This window comes from Symphalangus syndactylus, chromosome 8, assembly GCF_028878055.3.
Source record: "Symphalangus syndactylus isolate Jambi chromosome 8, NHGRI_mSymSyn1-v2.1_pri, whole genome shotgun sequence".
Classification (NCBI taxonomy): Eukaryota; Metazoa; Chordata; class Mammalia; order Primates; family Hylobatidae; genus Symphalangus; species Symphalangus syndactylus.
This window is the reverse complement of record NC_072430.2, coordinates 118,720,575-118,745,595: the sequence shown is the minus strand read 5'-3', so window position 1 is coordinate 118,745,595 and position 25,021 is coordinate 118,720,575. Positions and strand designations below refer to the sequence as shown.

The 25,021-nt window shown below is 34.7% G+C and overlaps 1 protein-coding gene across 6 annotated transcripts in view; it reads right to left on the bottom strand.

Moving 5' to 3' along the window:
- SPAG16 (sperm associated antigen 16) overlaps nucleotides 1–25,021 on the bottom strand; it is a 1,161,742-nt gene that overhangs the window by 248,463 nt on the left and 888,258 nt on the right. For 5 of the 6 annotated variants that reach the window (XM_055290509.2, XM_055290510.2, XM_055290511.2 and 2 more), the window contains one exon: nucleotides 22,565–22,691. In XM_055290509.2, the coding sequence (XP_055146484.1) occupies nucleotides 22,565–22,691 (127 nt within the window). Of the gene's footprint in view, nucleotides 1–19,405; nucleotides 20,645–22,564; nucleotides 22,692–25,021 lie in introns of those variants that run through there. The other variant, XM_063645681.1, reaches the window with a different exon arrangement.

The following is a 25,021-nucleotide window of genomic DNA, read 5'->3' as shown; positions in this document are numbered from 1 at the left end:
CTGCAGTTGTAAAGAGTCCCCACCCTCATTATCTCAGCAAAAGAAAAACGACCAAAATGCAAAGTACTGACTGGCTTTTGGGACAGAAATGCTCAAAAGCAAGTTAAAATAAACACTAACCAACTCACTTTTAAGCGCAACACTTTGAATTTCAATTTACTTCCTTTGAATAAATGAGTCAAATTATGATCGTGTTCTTTTTTAACACAAAATGGGGAGTTAAAGTGGTACAAAATTAAACTATATTGGTTAGTAACAAATAAATACATTAATTTACATCTCAGATACTATTAAAGTCCAAGAAATAATGACTTTTTCAATTTAATTAGGAATACTCAAGGATTATCAAATTATGAGTTACATGATATAACAAGTTCTTTTCTGGGCATCTTATTTCATATGATAATGTTCTAACCTACAAAAGAAAGATGGTGTTTCTGGAAACCATTAATAGAAAACATTGGGATATATCATACACAATCATAATGAATTAGTTTTGGAAACAACATAAAATATTTAATTCAATGTTTAATTGTAGTATTCCATAGACAAAATCCTGCTGGTGAGATAGCTGCGTTTGAAGTAACAACACTTGCTCAGGCTGCCTTGTCACGGTTTCCCACCATTAAGTAAAATAATACCACATCCTTTGGAAGTTCTCAGATACTGAGTCTGGAACCTAGCTGGGGGTTTTGTTCCCCTTTGCGCTTAGGTAATCCATTCAGCGTTATCTTAATTTCCTTGTTCATTCCACTCTAATCGTGTGGACCTCTGCAACATTTTTTTAACTAATGGTCTGCCTCCTGGAACTTTCAGCCTGAAATGTTCTTACCAAGACCTGTGCATGACCTGCTTCCTCAGTTATGAAAGTTGCTTTTTCTCAGAGGCCTTCCCTGCCCATCTTATCTAAAATATGACTATCCACTCTTTCACTCTGTATACTTAACATGGCTTTATTTTGCTTACACCATTTATGAATGTGCGTGCATGTGTGTCATGTGTGAGACAGACAGAAAGAAAGAGGTAGTTAATTTTCTGCTTCTCTGTGTAAACAATAAGGGCAGAGACTTATGCCTTATTCACCATGTTTATATGAATATTTCATTGAGGCTCACAAAAAACAACATGTACTATTTTGTTATTCTCATTTTACAGAGGAGAAAACTTAAGCATAGAAAAATTAAGGAACTGTCTAGGCGCAGTGGCTCACACCTGTAATTCCAGTACTTTGGGAGGCTGAGACGGGCAGATCACTTGAGATCAGGAGTTTGAGATCAGCCTGGCCAATAGGGTGTATTCCCACCTCTACAAAAAAATACAAAAATTAGCTGGGTGTGGTGGTGCACCCCTGTAATCCCAGCTATTCGGAAGGCTGAGGTGGGAGAATCCTTTGACCTTGGGAGGCGGAGTTTGCAGTGAGCTCAGATGGCACCACTGCACTCTAGCCTGGGTGACAGAGCAAGACTCTATCTCAAAAAAAAAAAAAAAAAAGAGAGAGAAAAAGAAAGAGAAAACAGAAAAAAAGAAAAAGAAAAGAAAAATTAAGGAATTTGCCCAAGGTTAGAGAATGAGTAAGTGGTAGAATCTAGATTCAAAACCAGTCAGTGTCACTCTGGAGACCTTCGTTCCTAACTGTTCTACTGTCCCTGCACATAACTAAAACGAAAAAAAGTATATAATTAGATTGAAAACACTGTATTATCAAATATATATTACACAGTGATTTTATAGTTTCATAAAAAGTATACAGATTATTAACATGATTTCATGATTTTTCTTTTATATATGTTTCATATTCTTTTCAAAAATGACTGCAATAATTATAAGACATTTAGAATAACAAAAATACACATTTAAAAAAATAATGCCTCCTGTGGGCATATGGAAGGGATCTAAATGTTACTGTGGTTTGAGAACATCAGTAAAGTACCCTTTCCTTTCCTTCTCCAGTTAGGAACCACCCCCAGGAAAAGGCACAGGATTTGTAAGGAGAACAGAATGCAGCTATAATGTGAGAAGGCCGAGCTAAACACATAACACAAATTTGTTGGCTCATGGGCATCCTAACACTCCCCACAGTGAATGAACCATGCCCACCTAATTATTGGCAGCATTGCGGTAACTCAAGCCTCCACTGTTGGTGCTGTCTGCTGGCAGTGACAGATGGAAGAACCTGTGTGACTAGATGACAAGTTTTTCCAAGGAGAGGGGCACAAGTACAGGCTCTTCAATGACACCAGTTAGCAAGATAGATACCACTTTCACAGAGGGAGAGAGGAAGGAGGGACAGAGCCGGAGTTAGAATTATGCTATGTAAATGTTTTAACCCTGACAGTAGAGCGGAAAATCTCTTCCTTCCAGACTTATGTGAAGTCCAAGGAATTAAGCTTTATTAACTTCCAGTAGGTATAAGTGCTAACTTTCACTTGGCTTCAGCTGAATCTTCTTCATCTGCGCTTCTCCTCCTCTCTTTCTAGCTCATTTGGGAGGAGATGGGTAAGACTTAGTGTCAGATGTGGGAGGTCCTTAGGACCAATATGGCCAATTAAAACAAGTTAAAAAGATACCAGCTCTTCTTGGTTTCATACTAGCATTATTTATTTTCATTTTTTCTCTTTCATGTACAGAAACATTTTTACTTGATTTTCTTAATATTGAAAACTTGTTATATATTCACTTTAGAAAATTTACAACAAAAGGCAAAACACTTCTCAGAGAATGCCTACGCATATTGTAGTGGTTAGCATGCCAGGCCTTTTATGAGCAACTGTGTTGGTCAGGGCCCCGGCAGGAAACAAAGAGCGCACACTCAGAGGGAAGTTTTAAAGAGACTTATTAATGAAGGGACTAAATATTTACCAAGGGGTAAAGAGAGAGGAATAAATTAAGGAAATACATATGTAAATTAGAAGCAGTGAAGAGTTGTTATTGACACTAGGCTTGAGGAGAGAAAATGGCCTAACAGGAGCCTGGCTGAGAAGTAGTCACAGGAGTAAGTCAGCCTGATGGGAGCTGTAGCTGGAGAGTAATGCAGCCACTGTGCAAGTGCACCCGGGCCTGGGGGCGTCGAGGGAGTAGATGCTCCAATCTCCCTCTCTTCCTGTCCTTCACTCTCCTGTAAGTGCCTCCCATTGGTCAATTCCTAACACAAGTCAATAGGCAAGTCAGCCTCCCAGGGAATAGAGGAAGGCAGAGAAGAACATAGAATGGATGAGTGGAGGAATGGGGCCAGTGGAGAATGAGCAGCACGGCATCCTGACTATATACCTCTCTATCTAGATAATTATTGTGAAGTTACATCCTATATCCCATTTTTCCACTGCCTTTGTTTTCACTATGTACTATGAAAATCTATCTTTATATTTCATTATATGCACATTTATGACATTTTAATAGTCACGTGGTATTCCATTGCATGGATTTGAGAGATTATATTTAAACAAGCCTTATGTTTAGACATTTAATTTATTTTCAGATAATCTTCAGTGATTATCTTTTCCTGATTGGTGTCTAGAGATGTCTTTTTGAATTATTTTATAAGTAATATGAATAATGCTCTCTTTATTTTAACATTAAGCACCTAAATGAGAAACACATTTTTTCACATAAGAAAGCTAATTGACTTTGAATAGCAGCAAATATGGCTTTCTTAACACAAATTCTGCCTTCATTAATGAAAATAGTGGAGCAGTATGCTAATCTGGTTGACTGACATATGATGGGGTTATAAGTACTGCTCTCAACAGGATATTCACCACGTTATGCTCAGTTGGCTGTCCCAAATCCACGTCAAGCCTTTCTTATAAGTAGCAAAGTTTAATTGTTGACTATGATTTCAAGGGGTGGGGGGGCAGTGAGGACAGAGAAAAATTATAGAATAGTTTAGGCCCAGGCAGAGGAAGAATGGAGGTAACAAATCTGGACATATGACCTAATGAAACTATGTTAAAACAAACTAGATATCAATTTGGGCAAAAAAATGGATGATGATGCAAAGCATTTTAAAAGAGGTCATTTTTGATCATGAGAAGACAATAGGACTAAGCATTAGAAGATATGCTGGTGGAATGAATTAGATTAAAACCTATAAACGGTTATGCAGATACAGTGTATTATCACTAAGAAGCCTCCTATGTTGAGATGAGGTTTCTAAGAACTATTTCCCATTGCTTCAAAGTTCCAGGAAGAATAAGCAAAATATTCCAAAATTCTCACTGATATAATAGTTTTCCCCCTAAAATGCAAACTTTTTTTCATGGAAACTTATGCAGATACAAATATCTTCAAGGAGATTCTCAAACTAATTTAATAAAACATATGTCTTTCAGGCTGATAATACTAAAAATTAAATACTTCTAAATGTTATCAACATCAAAATGTCTACATATTATAAATTTCCATACAGTAAAGAGGGAGAAATTGTCCATTGATGTGGGACTAGAAAGTAGCAAATTCATGAACTATCTCCTCCTCAGCAGAACATCTAATAGCCCCTATACAGGAATATAAGAGTAGTTTACAACATTTTTCATTACATGATATTATCAATTGCTGTCTCTTAGCAGTGTCCGGAACATTTAAATTTCTATACCATTTTATACTGTTAAGTCTCTGATTTAAGTCCCACCATGTCTTTAGACATAAATAGGAATGATTTGCTGTGTATTGATCATCCATAATTAGTAGCAAACCAATTCATTGGTTGTTCTTTTATTTGAGATCAACTATATTAGCTCTCTTTTAAGTTGCATGTGTTGGTCTCTTGGCAAGATTTTAATTTACCTATACCCCATCAAATGTACATGCATTTAAAAAATTGAGCTAACTTATAATTATTTCTTCTTTTTAGGATAAAGACCAGCGTTGGTGCTACAGTCAAGACCATCCATAATCTGCCCCTTGGCTAACACTTTGATTCATGTCTCATAGTTTTCCTCATCCAATCTCACTCACAAAAAGCGTAATTTAGATTTAAATCTTTTGCACTGCTGTTTTTTTTCTGGAATGCTCTTCCTGCTGATAACCATTTGACTGATTCCCTCAATTCATCCAGGTGTCTGCTCATGTGTATCACTTCATAGAGAAGTAATCTCAGAACATCCTTTCTAAAGTAATATTCCACTTCATCACTCTTTGTTCTCTTAACTTGTCTTAATTTTTCATAAGACTTATCACCACTTGGCAAATATGTTGGCATTAATTTCAGTAGTTATTTATCATCCACCTCCCATTCACTGAACCTTCTTTCTCAAGTAGAATGTAAGTTCTATGAGAACAGATATATATATATATATATATATGTATTTTTTCATTGCTCTATTTTTACTGTCTAGAATAGGGCATAGTAAATGTTTCCTGAAAGAAATAAGATCATCAAGGGAAAGACAAGGTCAAGACAATCACAATGTAGCACTGTGATGGTTAATTTTATATGCAATTTGGACAGGCCATTGTACATATGGTACCCGGTATTTGGTCAAACACTATTATAGATAATGCTGTACAGGTATTTTTTTTAAAAGATATGATTAGTATTTGAACTCCCAGACTTTGAGTAAAGCAGATTACCCTCTATAATGTGAGTGGGCCTCATCCAATCCAATGATTTCATCCAATGAGTTGAAAGCATTAATAAAGAAAGACTAAGGCCCTCAAGAAAGAATGAATTCTGCTTCTATACTACCTGTGGACTCGAGCTGCAGTACAACTTTTTCTGAGCCTCTAGACTGTTTGCCTAACCTGCGAATTCACAATTGCCAGCCCCCACAATAACATAAGCTAATTCCTTAAAATAAATCTCTTCCTCTCTCTCTCTATACATATGTATATATGTATGTGTGTGTGTATGTGTGTATATATATATATACACACATACACACACATATACACAGAGACACACACACACATATACATACACATACATTCTTATATATACACACACACACACATATATATATATACACACACACATATACACAGAGACACACACACACATATACATACACATACATTCTTATATATACACACACATATATATATATATATACACACACATATATACACAGAGACACACAGACACATATACATACACATACATTCTTATATATACACACACATATTTGTTCTGTTTATCTGGAGAATACTGACCAATACAAAAATGTTTCTAAGCAAGCATATTGATGTAGGAAACAATGCAACTATTATGAGTAAATTAACCATCTCAAAAATATAAATATCAGATTGGGGGGAAAAACAAAAATAAATAAAAACAAATTTCCATAAAAAGGTATGGAAAAGATTACTTGGAAAATATGACATAAAAAAGTTTGCCAACTTTAATGTGAGACAAAATAGAACTTAAGGCAAAATCACATGAAAGAGATGTTATATTTGACAAAGGGAAAAAAGATCAAGAATGTATAATGATTATGCATATATATGTATCTGGAAACATAGCCTCAAAATACATACAGTGAAAACTGACAGATTTATATGGATAAGTTAGTTACCATTTGTGGTTAAGGATTTTAATATATGCATGTCAGAAACTGAGATCTCAAGCAGTCAAAAAATAAATTGTATAAGTTATTTTAATAACTAGTTAATAAGCTAAACTGAAAGTTCTATAAATTTTTTGAATCAACCAATTGCTGCACAGAAATGCATTTTTTGCCTAAACAAGGGGCAGTGAACAAATTGTCTATGTTTGCATAGAAGATGAACTTAATGCAGATCATGTTCTCTGACAGATTGAAATACAATTTGAAATTTTAAAAGGGATAACTCTAAAAGTCTCAAGAAATAGAAAACTCAATGAATACTTCTAAAAAAGAAGTACAAAGAGGGTGGCTTCATTTAGATATTAAGCAGACAATACTACAACATCACGGCAACAAAAATAGTATTGTGCTAGATCAGAAACAGGCAATGTTACCCATATATTAGAAAAGAAAATTCAGAAAATGATGTGTCTATTGGTTTGAAGTTGATCTCTAATAAAATTGGCATCACAAATCAATGAGGCAAGTTTCAATGGTAGAGTTGATGGTGTTAAGAAAACTGACTTATTAGAAAGAGAAATAAAGTTGAATCTCCCACTATAGCCATTAAATTATTGCTCTCAATAATTACTTCTTCCCTGTAATAGGGTTAAAAACCTCCACCTATTATCATGAAACTTGTCCTTGATATCTGTAGTAATAGGATATATATCCCCATCTCAGTGGTTTTGTACTTGGTTTATAACTTGCTATGACCTTCTTATGGTCAATGGAATGTTAAGCAGACTTAAAATTTATGACATCTCAAAAAAGATTTAAATGTGATTGCACAGTTTGGTTTTTCATTTGTCCTGCTCATTCTATGAGGACATGTCCCACAAAAAGGTCCTGGGATCTGAAATAAGACACATGGCATTAGGCTGAGCCCAGGAAAGCACGTCAGCCTTGAACTGTCCTGAAGCTTTCTGATAAGGGAAGGAGAAACAAATGCTTGTATAAGTCAGGAAGATCCTGGGTTGGTTTGTTATTGCAGGAAAAATGGACTGGTAACATTCTCTTGCACCTTGAATTAAACATCTAAAATGTAAAAGGTACCAACATAAAGCTAAAAGAGATAGATGCTGGAAGAAGAGAATATTTTTGTGACCTAACAGCAGGGTTGATATTCTTTAGCAATCCCTCCTCCAAAAAAATACAAAGACAAACAAAGTAGTTTTGACCCTATTTAATTTTTGTTAAAATTTTTAAATTTATTTTTTTAAGTTATTATTTTTATTTTGAATTCTGGAGTACATCTGCATAATGTGCAGGTTTGTTACATAGGTAAAAGTGTGCCATGGTGGTTTGCTGTACCTATCAACCCATCACCTAGACAATAAGCCCAGCATGTGTTAGCTATTTTTCCTAATGCTCTCTCTCCCCATCAACCACACCCCTCTACAGGCCCCAGTGTGTGTTGTTCCCCTCCCTGTGTCCATGTGTTCTCACTGTCCAACAGACACTTCCCAAAAGAAGACAGTCATGCCGCCAACAAACGTGAGAAAAAGCTCAACATCACTGATCATTAGAGAAAGGCAAATCAAAACCACAATGAGATACCATCTCATGCCAGTTAGAATGGCAATTATTAAAAAGTCAAAAAACAACAGATGCTGGTGAGGTTGTGTAGAAATAAGAATGCTTTTACACTGTTGGTGGGAATGTAACTCAGTTCAACCATTGTGGAAGATGATGTGGCGATTTCTCAGAGATCCAGAATCTGAAATACCATTTGATTCAGCAATCCCATTACTGGGTATATATCCAAAGGAATATAAATCATTCTATTACAAAGATACATGCATACATATATTCATTGCAGCACTATTCACAATAGCAAAAACATGAAATCAATCTAAATGCCCATCAGTAATAGACTGGACAAAGAAAATGTTGTACATCTATACCATGGAATACTATGCAGCCATAAAAAGGAACAAGATCATGTCCTTTGCGGAAACATGGATGGAGCTGGAAGCCATTATCTTCAGCAAACTAATGCAGGAAGAGAAAATCAAACACCTCATGTTCTCACTTATAAGTGGGAGCTGAACAATTGACTCGATATAATCTAAATATTTCAATTTAATAAAAGACATTCTAGATGAAATCAGTAAACTTCTGTTTGAGAAAAATTTACATTTAATACCAACAATAGGTTAATATATAATTGTTGCAAAATTAGTAAGTCTCAAGAGACATGAAATTCAATAGCAAAAAGAGGCAAAGACAATTCCCAGATGAGGAAGCATGAAAGACTGACAGATAAGTAAAATGATGGTCAGCATCTCTGGTAATTAGAGAAATGCAAATATATCAATACTCCCTATACTTCCAGAATTAGAAAACCAAATACAACCTATATTTTTCTGCTTAGACTGCCGTTTTAAAATACCATAGCCTGGGTGGCTTAAACAACAGATTTTTGTTTTGTTTTGTTTTGTTTTTAAGTTCTGAAGGCTGGAAGTCTGAGATTAGAGTGCCAGAATGGTCAGGTTCTGGGTGAGGGCTCTCTTCCTGGCTTACAGAGGGCCACCTCTGTCTGTATTCTCAGGTGGCCTTTCCTCTGTTGGCATGGAGGAAACTCTTATAAAACCACCAATCTAATTGGATTAGAACCCATCCCTATTACTTCATTTACCCTTAATTAACTCCTAAGAGCTCTATCTCCAAATATAATCACATTGGGGTTAGGGCTTCACACATGAATTTCAGTGGGCACACGATTTGGTCCCATAGCACCACCAGATATTGAGAATGAGAAATTGTGAAGATACAAAGCTAGTAAAGTGACTCTGAAGAGCAATGCGGTAGTGCTTACTGAAATTAAGTAAGGTACACTCTGGCATAGCAATTCCACCCCAGGTTATATACCACAAAGAAATACTCACAGAAGCCTATCACAGAGACATGTACAAGAATGTTTAGTGCAGAATGCCTTTAGGTAGCAGGGGGCTTGTAGGAAAATTATGCATTCATCATTACAGCAATGGATAAATAAAATAGTAAGATGAATAATATGAAATACTATCAAGTAGACAGAATTGATAAAATTGATAGGCATATATTAATATAGCTAAAATGTAAGAACATGCTGTAAAATGAAAAAGCAAGAAATTGAATGGAATGCATAGCAAAACATAGTTTTAAGAAACTTAGATACATACATACACAAAATAATTTTCTTTATATATATTCTTCAAGGATATCTGCAGATATAAGAGAACATATTAAAGACATTTCAAAACTTCCACAGAGAATGGGAAAGAATGAAAGTAGTAATAGCACATAAAAGGAGATTAATAAGTTTATCATATACTCAGAAGAATGATTAATTCAGTTATTTGTACCTGATGAAAAAGAAGAAAAAGGAGGATGATAAAATGATTAAAGAGAAAGGAGCTAAGGAGGAGTAAGAACAGCAAAAGAAGTAGAAGGAAAATAAGCATAAGTAGAAGGATCCATTGGTACAACCAAATTTGGATAAGGAAAAATGGTACCTAAAGTAGTATGAATATAAGAAAAAAATCAAACATTATTGGAAGGCAAAAAGGATAAAACAAAAAAAAAGCAGTAATAATCAACACTTAGACTAATCACTGAGTCCATTAATTTAATTGAGTCCATTAGAAGAGAAATAGGTGGTTATATAGCTAATATTATAGGAATGCCCATCTTCATTCTCCACCTTCAAATACGTGCTATTCTTTACAAACAGCACTCAGATGACACACGCAGCATATAACATGTGGAGCAGTTTGTTTGCAATACTCCTAGTCAGTACCTGCAAATTCATGTCTATTGTTTCAATTTGCTTTGTAAATAGAATATTTTCTATCTCTTTAACACTGAATCCTAGAATTTAGAACAGTGCCTGGCACATAGTAGGCTTACATTAAATATTTGTCAACCGAATTAACATAATTCTCGCTGTTAGACCAACAGATATACAAGAGAGGGAATGATAACATTTTTGGATAGAAGACACAGTCTGAAATGTATGTCTATTATTCAAAGATGCCTATCATTATTTCAAAACATTTACAGAGTACTGATTTTCATAATAATAATATGCTATTTATTCCTTTCAATTATTTTTTCTGTTGGTGATAGGGTACGTGGTAGGAGATGTTACATGAAGATGACTTTAAACAATTTTTATTTACACTTCTCTTATAGAACAAGTGAGAAAATATACTTCTGAGCTCAATCAGATTTGAGTAAATCATATTTGAATATAGTTTGAAATTCAATTTTAGATAAATATAACTACAAGTTATCACAAGTGCCAACTGTGCAGGCTCCATCTCCAAGAGTAGTGTGCTATTTGTTCTGGGTTGATTTGCACATCTGTTGAACTACAGCTTCCCTTAAAGGATTATCCTATTAAAAAGTATCAGCTTGGCAGTCTAAAGATGATTATCTATTCAATTTTGTATACACAGTCTATTAAAAAGAAGACAAATTCTTGAGCTACTTGACTTTGGGTCATGCAGTATGTGTGCACTGCAAATTTTAACTATTGATTTTCAATCTAATGATGAGTATATGCTATTAGATTTAAATAACACATTCCTCTTAAATATAATAACTGCTCCTTAGGAAAAAAGTAAAAGGTCTAATTATCTCTTCTTTCTTTGTATAAATTTATTTCTGTTGATTAAAGTATGTATGAAGAATGTCATCTTTTCATGTTTCAAAATGACCTATGCTAGCCTATACATGCAATTTTTATTATATCTGCAAACATACCAGCATAGCTAATTATACGCACTGGAGTATTTTCTTGCCTAGATGATATTAAGATGTGTATAGTTACGCAACTAATTTCTCATACTTGCCACACAGATACAAATCTTTTGAATTTCTTAAATGTGTTGAAAAATAATTTGGCATTAGCACATTGTTTATATACATATATCTTCACCAAATATGATTACACTAATTTAGAATTCATCATTATTTGGGCATGTGCTAGATTTAAATTGTTTTTATATAACTGTGTGCATCGTTACACAGTTGCTTTGTAAGCAATTTCCAAGGAGGTATTTAAGTAAGAAAATATTTCCAAGCACCTTTTGATTGTCTATACCTATAGCGTTCCAATTATACTATTACAATTATACTTTTATGTAACTGTATCAGAGCACTAATCAAAAATTATAAATATACCTATTTTAAAAATACTACCCCAAATTGAGGAATTAACAAATGATACTCCTTTGATTGCACCTGCATAATGCTGCAATTTGTAAAGTTATTTTTCTGCCCTGATTTAATCAGAATGAGTCAGGTTCTTATATAGTCCTGTAAGAAGACTTTGATCCAGTCATTAATTTAATTTATTAAAATGTTGGAATTTATGCATTTTTTTGTTCAAAATTCCTGTTGCTACAGAGACTGTGTTGTGAGGTATGCGAGAATAACAATTTAGTCTTGCTGAGCAATACAGCTGCCATTTATGTTTGGGGCTCAATTTTTAAATAATATTTTTTATATCAAATTTTATTTCTGTTTTGGATCAAGGAAAAGTGGAGTGTTTCACTTACATTTTGACGTTTTATTTTCAAGTTTTAAATAGCATAGAGGAGCATTTAAATTTTATTTTAGAATATTATGTTTGACTTAGGATATCATGTTCTAATTATTCTAAACATAGGAAAAAATGCAATCGTTTAAAACTTAGGCTGTAAACCTAATTGATAAAGTTACCTAATCAAAACCTTTATTTTATTCATGATAAAGCTGAGGTCAAGAGAGGTTAAGTGTCCTACTCAATTTCATATTACAAATCACAGATGAACAACAATTTTACTGTTTAGACCCTTGTTTGTTCCTGATTCAAATGTCCTTTTCTGATGGAGACATGAATAATTTCTTGATGTTTCTGAAAATTCAGTCTAGACTCAGAGAAAAGATTTGTGGGTATTGGGGAACCTTAAAACATTATGCTTAAAGCTGTGAAGACAATTATAAAAGGGAGGATTCATAATTTGTGCAATGATGTTACCATTAGATTAAGTATACAATCTTTCAAGCCTGATATCAGAAAGGAACAAGACTTAGTTTCCTGAATAAATTATATTTTGTAGAAGTCAGTAACTTTATATTAACCTATCATAAATCATGCAATTGAAATGCATTTTAGTTATAATTTATGAGTCATCATTAGGATAGTCTAAATATTTAATAACTGATATGGCATGATCACCAACCAATCAGAATGGACATTATACAAATCAGAACAGGTTTATGGTTATAAAACTGCACAACTATGACTATTATCCCTAAATTAATATATTTTTGGTTGTTTTTAGTTAAAGTTTTCAAGGTGTCCCCATTATTAGTAGTATGGTATTTTCCATACTTGCTGGCAGATAAATAAAATTGCTTCTAGCCTGGGGGATAAGAAGACAAAATCAAAGAGAAAAATAGTTAAATTTACAGATAAAGCATAATAACAGATTTTCACTGTACAGTTCCTAATTTACATTACATTAAAATTACATTTTAATGAAATGCAATTCTGGCTTTTACAGAACTGTAAGAACGTGTATTTGTTGATATACACATGTAATTAAATATCTTAAAACTTTAAAACGGGAGGAAGGAAACCCAACTCATGTGCTGCGGTGATTGAAAAAGGAAGCGTGATTCCTGGAGCATAGCACACCTCATTCCAGGTATTAGTCATAGACCTGTGTATCCAAAGAGCTATACAGTCTGACATCCTTCAGTTTCTCCAGTTCCTTTCTCCAGAATCAATGAGGCCCAAATTCTACTTAAGAACAAAATGGATTTGCATATAAAATAGGGTCACTCAACAGGGAATGAAATAATGGGATTGTAAAATAATTCAGAAGGACCACCTGGTCACCTTTTCTCTCTTATATTTTATCCTCTCCTCTTACAGCTCTGTGTCCAGATGTGGTAGAATGGGCTTGTTCTTTGGAAGAGCATCTTAGTTTGGCTCTGCCTTATGCTTTAGAGATAAAACAAGTTGGCCTGCTTTCTTCTTCTTCTTCTTAAATTATTTTTCATTTGTTTGTTTGTTTTTTAGAGACGGGGTCTCATTCACTCACCCAGGTTAGAGTACAGGGGCAGGATTATAGTTGACTGCAACCTGGGCTCAGGCATCCTCTTGCTGCAACCTCGGCTCAGGGATCCTCCCACCTCAGCCTCCTGAGTAGCTGGGACTACTGTTGTCCTACCATATCTGCCCATTTTAAAAAAATGTTGTAGAAATCCAATCTTGCTATGTTGTCCAGGATAGTCTTAAACTCCTGGCCAAGAGATCCTCTCTCCTCAGCCTCCCAAAGTACTCAGATTACGGGTGTGAGCCACCATGCCTGGCCCAGTCCACTTTCTTCTTTTCCTATTTCAGTTTTTAATATTTATTTTTAAGCATACCAGGCCTTAAATAAAAGACAAAAAAGTGCTCTGGAGGTGCTGGCTGTCTTTGTCTCTCAGTTTTCTCAACTATAAAACAAGAGCAAGAATAACAATCTCATTTTGAGTTGTGATGAGAATTAAATTCAGCCCTGATTCCTTGAATAGGAATTTACACTGCAGTGTAGGGTTGGAGTTCTAGCTCCCAGGAGGAAAACAGATGTAATGAGAATGACTCTTGCACATAACACCTATCAGAAACCTGGAAGATAATAATACGGAGATTCTCTTTTAATGTTTTCTTCCAGAGGCAACTAATTGAAAACTAATGTCAATAACAGGATTCCATGTCTTAGCTTTGAGTCAACTATCGCCAAGTGTCATTAATGGGACTATTTCAATATTCATAGCAAATGAATCATTTCTCCTAACAGATGTCATATATCAATATAAAGCCAAATACTATTATTAGAATAAGAGTCAGAATAATATAAACTTACAGATTTTAGTCCCTGGATTTAGACTCCGGAGTTGAATTTCAACTCCACATTTAATCAGCTAGGTGACAGTGGGCCTGTTAATGTCTTTGTCTCTCAGTTTTCTCAACTATAAAACAGGGGCAAGAGTAACAATCTCATTGAGTTGGGGTGAGAATTAAATAGGTCAATACATGAGCCAACACTATGGTTCAAAAGACTTTAGTGTAGGACAAGATCCAGAGGTGTGGGTTAATGTTGCTTCACTATGGAGGCAATATTCTTCTGAGCACTCTAACTTAGCAATTTTATTTTTATGTAAAGAGCAAGATAGTAAATATTTTAGGCTACCCCCAGGCATGGTGTCACCTGTCTGTCTTCCTAGCTTCTCAGGAGGCTGAGGCAGGAAGATTGCTTGCACCCAGGAGTTCCAGACCAGACTGGGCAACACCATAGGACCCTGTCTTAAAAAAAAAAAAAAAAAAAAAAGAAAAAAAAAAGTAAATCTTTTAGGCTTTGCAGGTCATGTATCTCTGCTGCAAATATTCAACCTTGCTGTTGTAGTTTGAAAATAGCCTTAGAGAATATATAAATAAATGAGCGAGGTTGTGTTCCAATAAAGCTCCATATATGAAAAGAGGCCAAGCTGGCCCATGGGCAGTAGTTTGCCAACCCCTTTTTCACCTCCTATCCTTTTGAATTGTAAGGTTTTCCCATTCTTTTTTTTTTAATTATTATTATACTTTAAGTTTTAGGGTACATGTGCACAATGTGCAGGTTTGTTACATATGTATACATGTGCCATGTTGGTATGCTGCACCCATTAACTCGTCATTTAGCATTAGGTATATCTCCTAATACTGTCCCTCCCCCCTCCCCCCACCCCACAACAGTCCCCGGAGTGTGATGTTCCTCTTCCTGTATCCATGTGTTCTCATTGTTCAATTCCCAACTATGAGTGAGAACATGCGGTGTTTGGTTTTTTTGTCCTTGCGATAGTTTACTGAGAATGATGGTTTCCAGTTTCATCCATGTCCCTACAAAGGACATGAACTCATCATTTTTTATGGCTGCATAGTATTCCATGGTGTATATGTGCCACATTTTCTTAATCCAGTCTATCGTTGTTGGACATTTGGGTTGGTTCCAAGTCTTTGCTATTGTGAATAGTGCCGCAATAAACACATGTGTGCATGTGTCTTTATAGCAGCATGATTTATAGTCCTTTGGGTATATGCCCAATAATGGGATGGCTGGGTCAAATGGTATTGCTAGTTCTAGATCCCTGAGGAATCGCCACACTGACTTCCACAATGATTGAACTAGTTTACAGTCCCACCAACAGTGTAAAAGAGTTCCTATTTCTCCACATCCTCTCCAGCACCTGTTGTTTCCTGACTTTTTAATGATTGTCATTCTAACTGGTGTGAGATGGTATCTCATTGTGGTTTTGATTTGCATTTCTCTGATGGCCAGTGATGATGAGCATTTTTTCCTGTGTTTTTTGGCTGCATAAATGTCTTCTTTTGAGAAGCGTCTGTTCATGTCCTTCGTCCACTTTTTGATGGGGTTGTTTGTTTTTTTCTTGTAAATTTGTTTGAGTTCATTGTAGATTCTGGATATTAGCCCTTTGTCAGATGAGTAGGTTGCGAAAATTTTCTCCCATTTTGTAGGTTGCCTAAGCATTCCCTTTGAAAACACAAAGACAGGGATGCCCTCTCTCATCACTCCTACTCAACATAGTGTTGGAAGTTCTGGCCAGGGCAATTAGGCAGGAGAAGGAAATAAAGGGTATTCAATTAGGAAAAGAGGAAGTCAAATTGTCCCTGTTTGCAGATGATATGATTGTATATCTAGAAAACCCCATCGTCTCAGCCCAAAATCTCCTTAAGCTGATAAGCAACTTCAGCAAAGTCTCAGGATACAAAATCAGTGTACAAAAATCACAAGCATTCTTGTACATCAATCACAGACAAACAGAGAGCCAAATCATGAGTGAACTCCCATTCACAATTGCTTCAAAGAGAATAAAATACCTAGGAATCCAACTTACAAGGGACGTGAAGGACCTCTTCAAGTAGAACTACAAACCACTGCTCAATGAAATAAAAGAGGATACAAACAAATGGAAGAACATTCCATGCTCATGGGTTGGAAGAATCAATATTGTGAAAATGGCCATACTGCCCAAGGTATTTTAGAGATTCAATGCCATCCTCATCAAGCTACCAATGACTTTCTTCACAGAATTGGAAAAATCTACTTTAAAGTTCATATGGAATCAAAAGAGAGCCCACATCGCCAAGTCAGTCCTAAGCCAAAAGAACAAAGCTGGAGGCATCACGCTACCTGACTTCAAACTATACTACAAGGCTACAGTAACCAACACAGCATGGTACTTGTACCCAAACAGAGACATAGATCAATGAAACAGAACAGAGCCCTCAGAAATAATGCCACATATCTACAACTATCTGATCTTTGACAAACCTGACAAAAACAAGCAATGGGAAAAGGATTCCCTATTTAATAAATGGTGCTGGGAAAACTGGCTAGCCATATGTAGAAAGCTGAAACTGGATCCCTTCCTTACATCTTATACAAAAATTAATTCAAGATGGATTAAAGACTTACGTGTTAGACCTAAAACCATGAAAACCCTAGAAGAAAACCTAGGCAATACCATTCAGGACATAGGAATGGGCAAGGACTTCATGTCTAAAACCCCAAAAGCAATGGCAACAAAAGCCAAAATTGACAAATGGGATCTAATTAAACTAAAGAGCTTCTGCACAGCAAAAGGTTTTCCCATTCTTGTTGGTGGGAACACAAATTATTTCTGGGCCTGTGTGAGCTCTTGGGATTTTCCTTCTGATGCTTAAGATAGATTTTTTTCTGGCCTCAGGCTTTCATGTATTCACTCTTAGCCAGCTGAAGACTGGAGGGGACTCTGCAGCTCTCCAGTTCTCTGTATGTGGCTCATAACCCTCCTGTACCCTGCCCTGCAAACTCAAGCTGCCTTGGCCTTCCTGGACTACCCACTGGCTCTTCAACTCTGGGAATTAGCCAAAAGTCCCTTCATCCCTAAATTGAAACCTAGAAACTTTCTCCAGGCTATATTCTGGGGCAGTCATAGGGTTCACCTTGTTTACTTTCTCTCTCTCAGGTATTACTGTCTTTTATTGCCAAATATTACATGTCTGAAAGCCCTTGTTTCATATATGTACATACATTTTTGTTTCTTTCAATCATTTTAGGTTAGGAATAAATCTGGTTGGTCTTTGTTACAACGTCTTGTCTGGAAGTGGAAGTCCCTATAGACTATTATCATTTTAAATACAAAAAAAATCTGAGGCTCAGAAATATTTGGAAATTTTGTCAAGATCATTTTGCTAGTAAGTAGTGGAGAGAAAATTCAAAACTTGGGCTTCTAACTTCTAAATAAATGTTCTCTCCATTGCACTATACTGCTTCTATCAGAGGGAATTAACTATTAAATAAAATTTCCGATTAAATAAAAAATGATGAACTGTAGTTTTTTCTAGAAGAAACTGATGAATCAAATATAAACCAAGGGTTTTAGAGTTATCTGTTATGTTATGAAAAAATGGGGGGGGGGGATCTGATACTTTCTGCATTTTGAATGGAGTCATATTTTCGTTCCATTTTGGCATTTCTATTGTGGTTCTGATTGTGGAGAACATAATGTTGGGAAACTTTACTCATTTTAATGATCTGATACTGATAAGCTTTCTACTGGAAAGTGCCCATCTGGTTCAAACTTCAGCTTCTGCATTTTCTTAGGACTTAGGATGTGACTTCTTTGCAAATTTACTGGAATTAGTTTTACAAAGGAGAGAAAAATACTGCTAAACTACATAAACATGGTGAAATGAGAGATCTGGAAAAGTATGTATATAAATTCTCACGGTTCATTTTTATTACTTTCACTACGCAATTCCATTTAACATTTTCTGAAATACCAATAAATTTTTGAATGATAAATGGCATTTTGAATATGCCAAGTGAGAGATATTATTTAGGTAGTGAATGTTCACAAAAATGTGTAGCATTATGTTACCAGGAGGCTCTCTGTTTAATTAGAAAGGAGCACTTATCCCTTCACAAATACTTGGGATATATACTACTATATGTATGTATCTATAAACAGAGATAATCTGTGTTTGTCACAAGCAATGTATTTGATAATAAAACGTTATGTAAATAATGCTGTGCCATATACAACTTTTTAAATGCGTGAGAGGCTGATTTTTTACAGCAACAGGAAAAGCTAAACTCTAGGGGGTGATTCCTGTATCTTTATATCTTGATTTAAAATATATATGTATATATCACATTACAAATAACTTACTGATTAAGTAGTTTTTAATATTACATAAAAGTGAGGTTTTGATCCTTGTTTATTATTTGTTTATTAATATTTATGCTTTCCCTGGAAACCTTCTATAGTGGTACCCAGCCTCAGGCATCTTTCTTATGCACCAATATGTTTAATTTCTCTCATCCGTAAAATGAATGAGTTGACCTCTCAGACCCCTTCAGCACTAGGATAAAACATGGTAGATGAAGACGCTGAGTTCCTTATTACAGAATATCATTATCCCTTTGAGTCCACATTAGAACACTGCAAGGCAATTGTCTCTTCCATTGTTCCCATGAGGAGAAATAGGTAATGTGCCTAAAGTCTAAAAGGTGCTGAACATGTGATTAAACCTAAGGGTCTGAATTATATAGTCTATATTCTTTTTCTCCACCTTTGGTTTTCCAACATTTTTGCCAAAGCTACATTTTAAAAATGATACTCTGTGAATAATCTCTATTTTAAGACAGATAAGGTACCATTTATTGGTATATATATATATATATACTTTTATAAATCCACAATAACAATATTTACTTATGAGGTTAATAATGAGACAATTTTGTTATACATCAAAATTTGAAATTTAAGATTATAGATAACAGTTTCAGCCTTTTAATGACCTCTACTTCCAATTTATTTCTTTACTGTGTTGGATTTGCAGTGATAAGAAATCGCTTATTTATAAAGATCTGTCATTTCATAAGAAAATAACTCTTTTTAAACAGTACACCTCATAACCTTGAGACACCCTTAAATTAAACTGATCCAGAGACATTAAATATTATCATCAACTTTTGTTTGTATAATGGCCACTTAAAGTATATAATAACCACTCACATTCCTTATATGAAATAGCTCAGACAGGATGCTATTTATAATTCCACATGTGTTACATAACACTATGATGACATTACATGTGTGTTTTCAATAGTCCAAGAGCACAGCAGAGACAGCAGACCATTGCCTGGCCTCACATTATATAAGTTGTGACAAATAACACGCTAGGTGTATATAACTGCACAATTTAGTTCTGTCACAGAGTTTTGACTAGAAAAAATGGTTAGACATAACTAATGTGAGCCCTCAATACATATTCATTATTGCCAATAGCGTCAATTATATTCTTGCTTTTTTTGAAAATGGTTACATCATATAGGCTTGTATTGGCTTGCCACTGGGAATAAATAAAGATATATTCAAATGAATGTGTATTTTGAGATTACTAAATTAGATTAGATTTGATTGTATTTTCATGATACAATTTTGTTATACTTCTCTTTAAATCATTTTTTTCCTGAATAAATGCAATTAGAAGAGACCTATGTGCCCCATCCTTTATTTCAATTTTGTTTGGTTCTTAATTTGCACTCTTCTTTACTCTCTTGAGATGGACATAATTTCTAGCACTTAACTTTGTGATTTTCACCTCTTTCTGCATTCTCTCATTAGATTTTATGTTTGTTTTCCCCGGTTTCTTCAACTTTTGATATATTTCAACCTTTTAAATGAAAAGTCATTGAGGACTTATCTTGTACAGAAGCACAGATTTCTCATTATTCAATGAGAAAATCCTTATGACAGTAATTTCTCACACACATGGAACTAAAATTAATTACGGTATGTTCCTTAAAGAAATGGTCAAAGGGATGGGAAGGTCAGGTTGAAATCATATTCCTTCAGACAGATAAAGTGTTTTCATTAGAGTCCCTCGTTCATACGTGTTGTCTTTGATGTTTCTCGCTGTTCTACTGCTGATTCTTATGCTTTTCTTAATGTTAGTGTATCACCAAGTATATTTCAGTCATGGAGAGAAAAAAATAGGTTTGATGTACCAAGGGCCTTAAAATCACACTGACCTGTATGACAGAAGACAGATACTGAAATTTATTTAAAATCATGTTTATCTAAGTATGCAAATAACTTTTGGGCTGGATGACAAGATAGCAAAGAGCAAGTGGCGACATATTTAATGACAATAAAATATATGGCTATTATTAATTGTATGGTATTTCAAAGCACCTCTTAACTTCTATTATTAGGAAGTACGGACAAAACTTTTGAAATTTCAGAGTTCAAAATTCAAAGACATGAATACTTGAATGCTAGCTCAAGATAATAAAATGGGATTTAAGGATGTGAAATGTTTATGAAAACCAAGTGAAAGCTGTAGAGCTCCTTTAGCGCTATGGTGTCAATGTAGATTTTATATGTCAAAAACTATAAATTGACCTTTTAATAGGCTTTTGCAATATAAGATGAAATTCCCATAGTTGGGACTTTTATTTTGAAGAGTGTTTTCCTTTTTTAATTCTGGCAGACCATAAATGTCTTAACAACAAAAATATTACTAAAACATTTTTAAAGAAGCCACTGTTACTAGTGTGGTTCATATGCCAATCTGTAATGGGAATATGACTTAAAGTTTGTTAAGAAGACAAACTTGCCATTTTCTAAATTTCCGATATGTGATGGCAATATTATGAAACCAGTCCCAAGAAACAAACAATTATCTTCTGGCTCTAGAATTACTCCTGGCATACTCATACTTTCTGGACTAAAGAATTAACATGGACTATCTTAAAAAATAAAATATTTTCTTCATATTTGTTCTTTACTTCTTTACCTAAAATCAAGTTTTTGCTATCTCCACAACTTTGATTTACCACAAATAATACTCAAAGATTCAAGCCGGGCGCGGTGGCTCACACTTGTAATCCCAGCACTTTGGGAGGCCGAGGCGGGCAGATCACGAGGTCAGGAGATCGAGACCACGGTGAAACCCCGTCTCTACTAAAAATACAAAAAATTAGCCGGGCGTGGTGGCGGGCGCCTGTAGTCCCAGCTACTCGGAGAGGCTGAGGCAGGAGAATGGCGTGAACCCGGGAGGCGGAGCTTGCAGTGAGCCGAGATTGCGCCACTGCACTCCAGCCTGGGCGACAGAGCAAGACTCCGTCTCAAAAAAAAAAAAAAAAAAAAAAAAAATACTCAAAGATTCAAAATATTCTCAAAACTTAAAATAGTTTAAAACATGTATCACAAGAGCAAAGAAAAAATAGATTATTCAATAACGTACACACATTATTTAGTAAACTCTTTCATTAAAGATGCAGCTGCAACTGTATTTTTAACCTTATAAATGGACAACTGGAATTATTGTAGGGTTCATAAAATCAGCTGCTACACTATTCCTCATCAAAAAGGATAAAATATTTTATCTAATTGATTATACTTATACCATTATGGAATAAAAACTAAATATAATAACATTATAGAATGCACAGCACATAATTGCAACAATAAGATACATGTTTATCTCAAATTAATTGTAAACTCTAGACAATATGGGGTAATTCATTAAATTTTTAACATTAAATTATTACACTAAAAATGTTTCAAGTTCATATTTGCTAAACTTTTGTTCTTCTCTACTCTTCACTATTTTGCCTTTAGAAAATCCAATTTGCTTACCTTGGATGGTGATTCTGAGGAATGGAGGTTTGAACATTTTGCGTGGCACTGCTAACAAACCTATGCTGTCTAGATCAGTACATATTATCACCTCTTTTATTTCTGACTTTAAATATATGAATATAATTCTTTCACATGACATGCTATATATAACATGATAAATATATCACAATGTAATGTAACATAATGTAATATTAAGAAGAGACATTTACATAGAAATACATACATTTAAGTAGAAACAAAATAGTTTCAGAACAAATATTAATGTTATTGGCTTAGTCAGAAACATTAGACAAAAATGATCCTACCTGATGAATCAAAATTCACCTCATTGCCAGGACTTGGACCTATATCGATGGACACAATTGGTAACAGCTTCCGAAAGTCCCATAGCTTTGTAACCCCACAGGCATCACAGGATGCTATCATGTGACCCTTCAAAATATAAGATAAACAAAAGTAAAATGTGTCTATATATATACATATATACACACACACACTACATACATACAAATACATGTAGTAACCTATAGACAAAAGGTAAGTGTTACGATTTTATTACAGCCGTAAGATTACATTCCTCTAAACTAAGAAGTAGTTGTTAATAACTTTATTTTGGACATAAAATTATTAAAATGATATTCTTAATATATAAAATCCTCCACTAAATTTTTGGAGTTAACGTTTCAGACAAGCATTTTCATTTTAACTACATTAGAAGATGTAACAAAACAAAAACATGTACACTCATAATTTGCATATATATACATATATCACATCACGCATATGATATATGTGACACATAAAAACTGTGAATGTGGGAAAATTATACCACATGCATATCTCAGCTTTTATGCTTGCAGTTAGTTAGCATTGATAATTTATACCTCAAATAGAGAAAAAACAAAAAGAGGTAGGAAGAAAAATGGACACAATGAGAGAAGAATATCGTCATAGTAGGTAGAATGACAGGCACCAGGTGAAGTTGATGGCAATAAAATGGTGCCTATTGTAGTCTGTTAGTCAAAATTCTCAGAAAACATAGTTGGGCTTGCTTTGGTAACATGTAGTGCAACAAGGAAGAAGGTAATTGGATAAAAGGGAAGGAAAACAGAAGGAAGGGTGAATGGATTCAAGTGACATGGCAATGGAAGATGGGGAGAGATATTTTTGCAGCATAGTAGCAGTGGCCCAGGCTCATCAGTTTGGAGCCCAGGGTCTGTCTATACGCCTCCTGCTGGTCTCTCAGGAAGTGTTTATTGAGCATCTACTTTGTGACAGAGATTGGAGATATGCTGGTGAATAAGAGGGGTCTCTGCTCCCCAGTAACTCATAATCTTCACTCATTCTCATCATTCTGGTCATCTAATTTCTTTGTACATTCACACATTGAATGAGTATTGGCCACATTAAAATCATCAATTATGTTTATAAAACATCAATATACTGTTTCCCATTTGATGTACAGTTTCCCTTTCAGCTGCAGTTCAAATTTTTTAATGTCAACTTAAAAACAATCCTCTCATTTTCTCCCTACATTATTTTAAATGTTAATGTTAATACCTTAATTATCATGTAATTTGCCTTATCACTTCGAACTAGCTCACATATTTTGTCACTTACTCCTTGATTTCTATTCTTTCTGGAAAAATAATACATCCTGTATTACAGTTCAAGTGGACTCACTGTTTTTCTCTAAACACACCAGTAATGCAATGAATGCAACTAGTTTTAAAATTATATAACTGTTGTCACTGGCACAGTAATACGACAGCCTTGTCCCCAATCTAATAAATGAGATGCTTAATTTTTTTTTATGACTTAAAAGGAACATGGAGAACTTGGAATGTCCTCAAATATGTAAACATGTATTATAAGAATTGTGAGGAATCAGTGAATTTCATTTCAGAAAAGGAAAGAACAGTTTTCAGTATCAGCAAGGAATATTAATGTTAGAAATTAGAAAGAATTCTTTCCAAATATAAGGGCTTTCAATGATCTGAGAGAAGTCACAGAATGGAATTTTTTTTCAATTTTGGGAACAGCGTAGGTAAGTTTTCATCGGAGCTTAATCTGGATGCACCTCTTGCCACAGGCAGGTGGATGGACTTCATGTTCTTTTGTTGTCTGGAGTCTATGAATTAAAGAAAATCTTAAAGTATACTTTATCCCACTGCATATTAAAATTTGAGGAAGTATGCTTAAAATAAAAAATAGTTTCATCATTGTTATTGTGTGAAAATGAGTAGGTAGTTTTAACATTTTTACACTTAATACTTGAAACTTTTATTGCTGTCAAATGATCAAGCTCAATAGTTTGATAATATGAAAGTGAGTCAATATTTATGAAATGCTTTTAATGAGCCAGGTACTGTGCTAAATGCTTCATTAATAAACTAGTACATAGCAACTTTAAGCAATTTTGAATAACTAACATCCTTTAGCTAGATTTTTTTCCATTGCTTTAGAAACTTAAAAGCCATGAGAAAGCACGCATTACGGTAAAATGAATATGATAATTTTTTGTTTTTTTTTTGAGATGGAGTCTTGCTCCGTCACCCAAGCTGGAGTGCAATGGCGCGATCTTGGCTCACTGCAACCTCCATCTCCCGGGTTAACGCCATTCTCCTGCCTCAGCCTCCTGAGTAGCTGGGACTACACAGGTGCCTGTCACCACACCTGGCTAATTTTTTGTATTTTTAGTAGAGACGGGGTTTCACCACGTTAGCCAGGATGGTCTTGATCTCTTGACCTCATGATCTGCC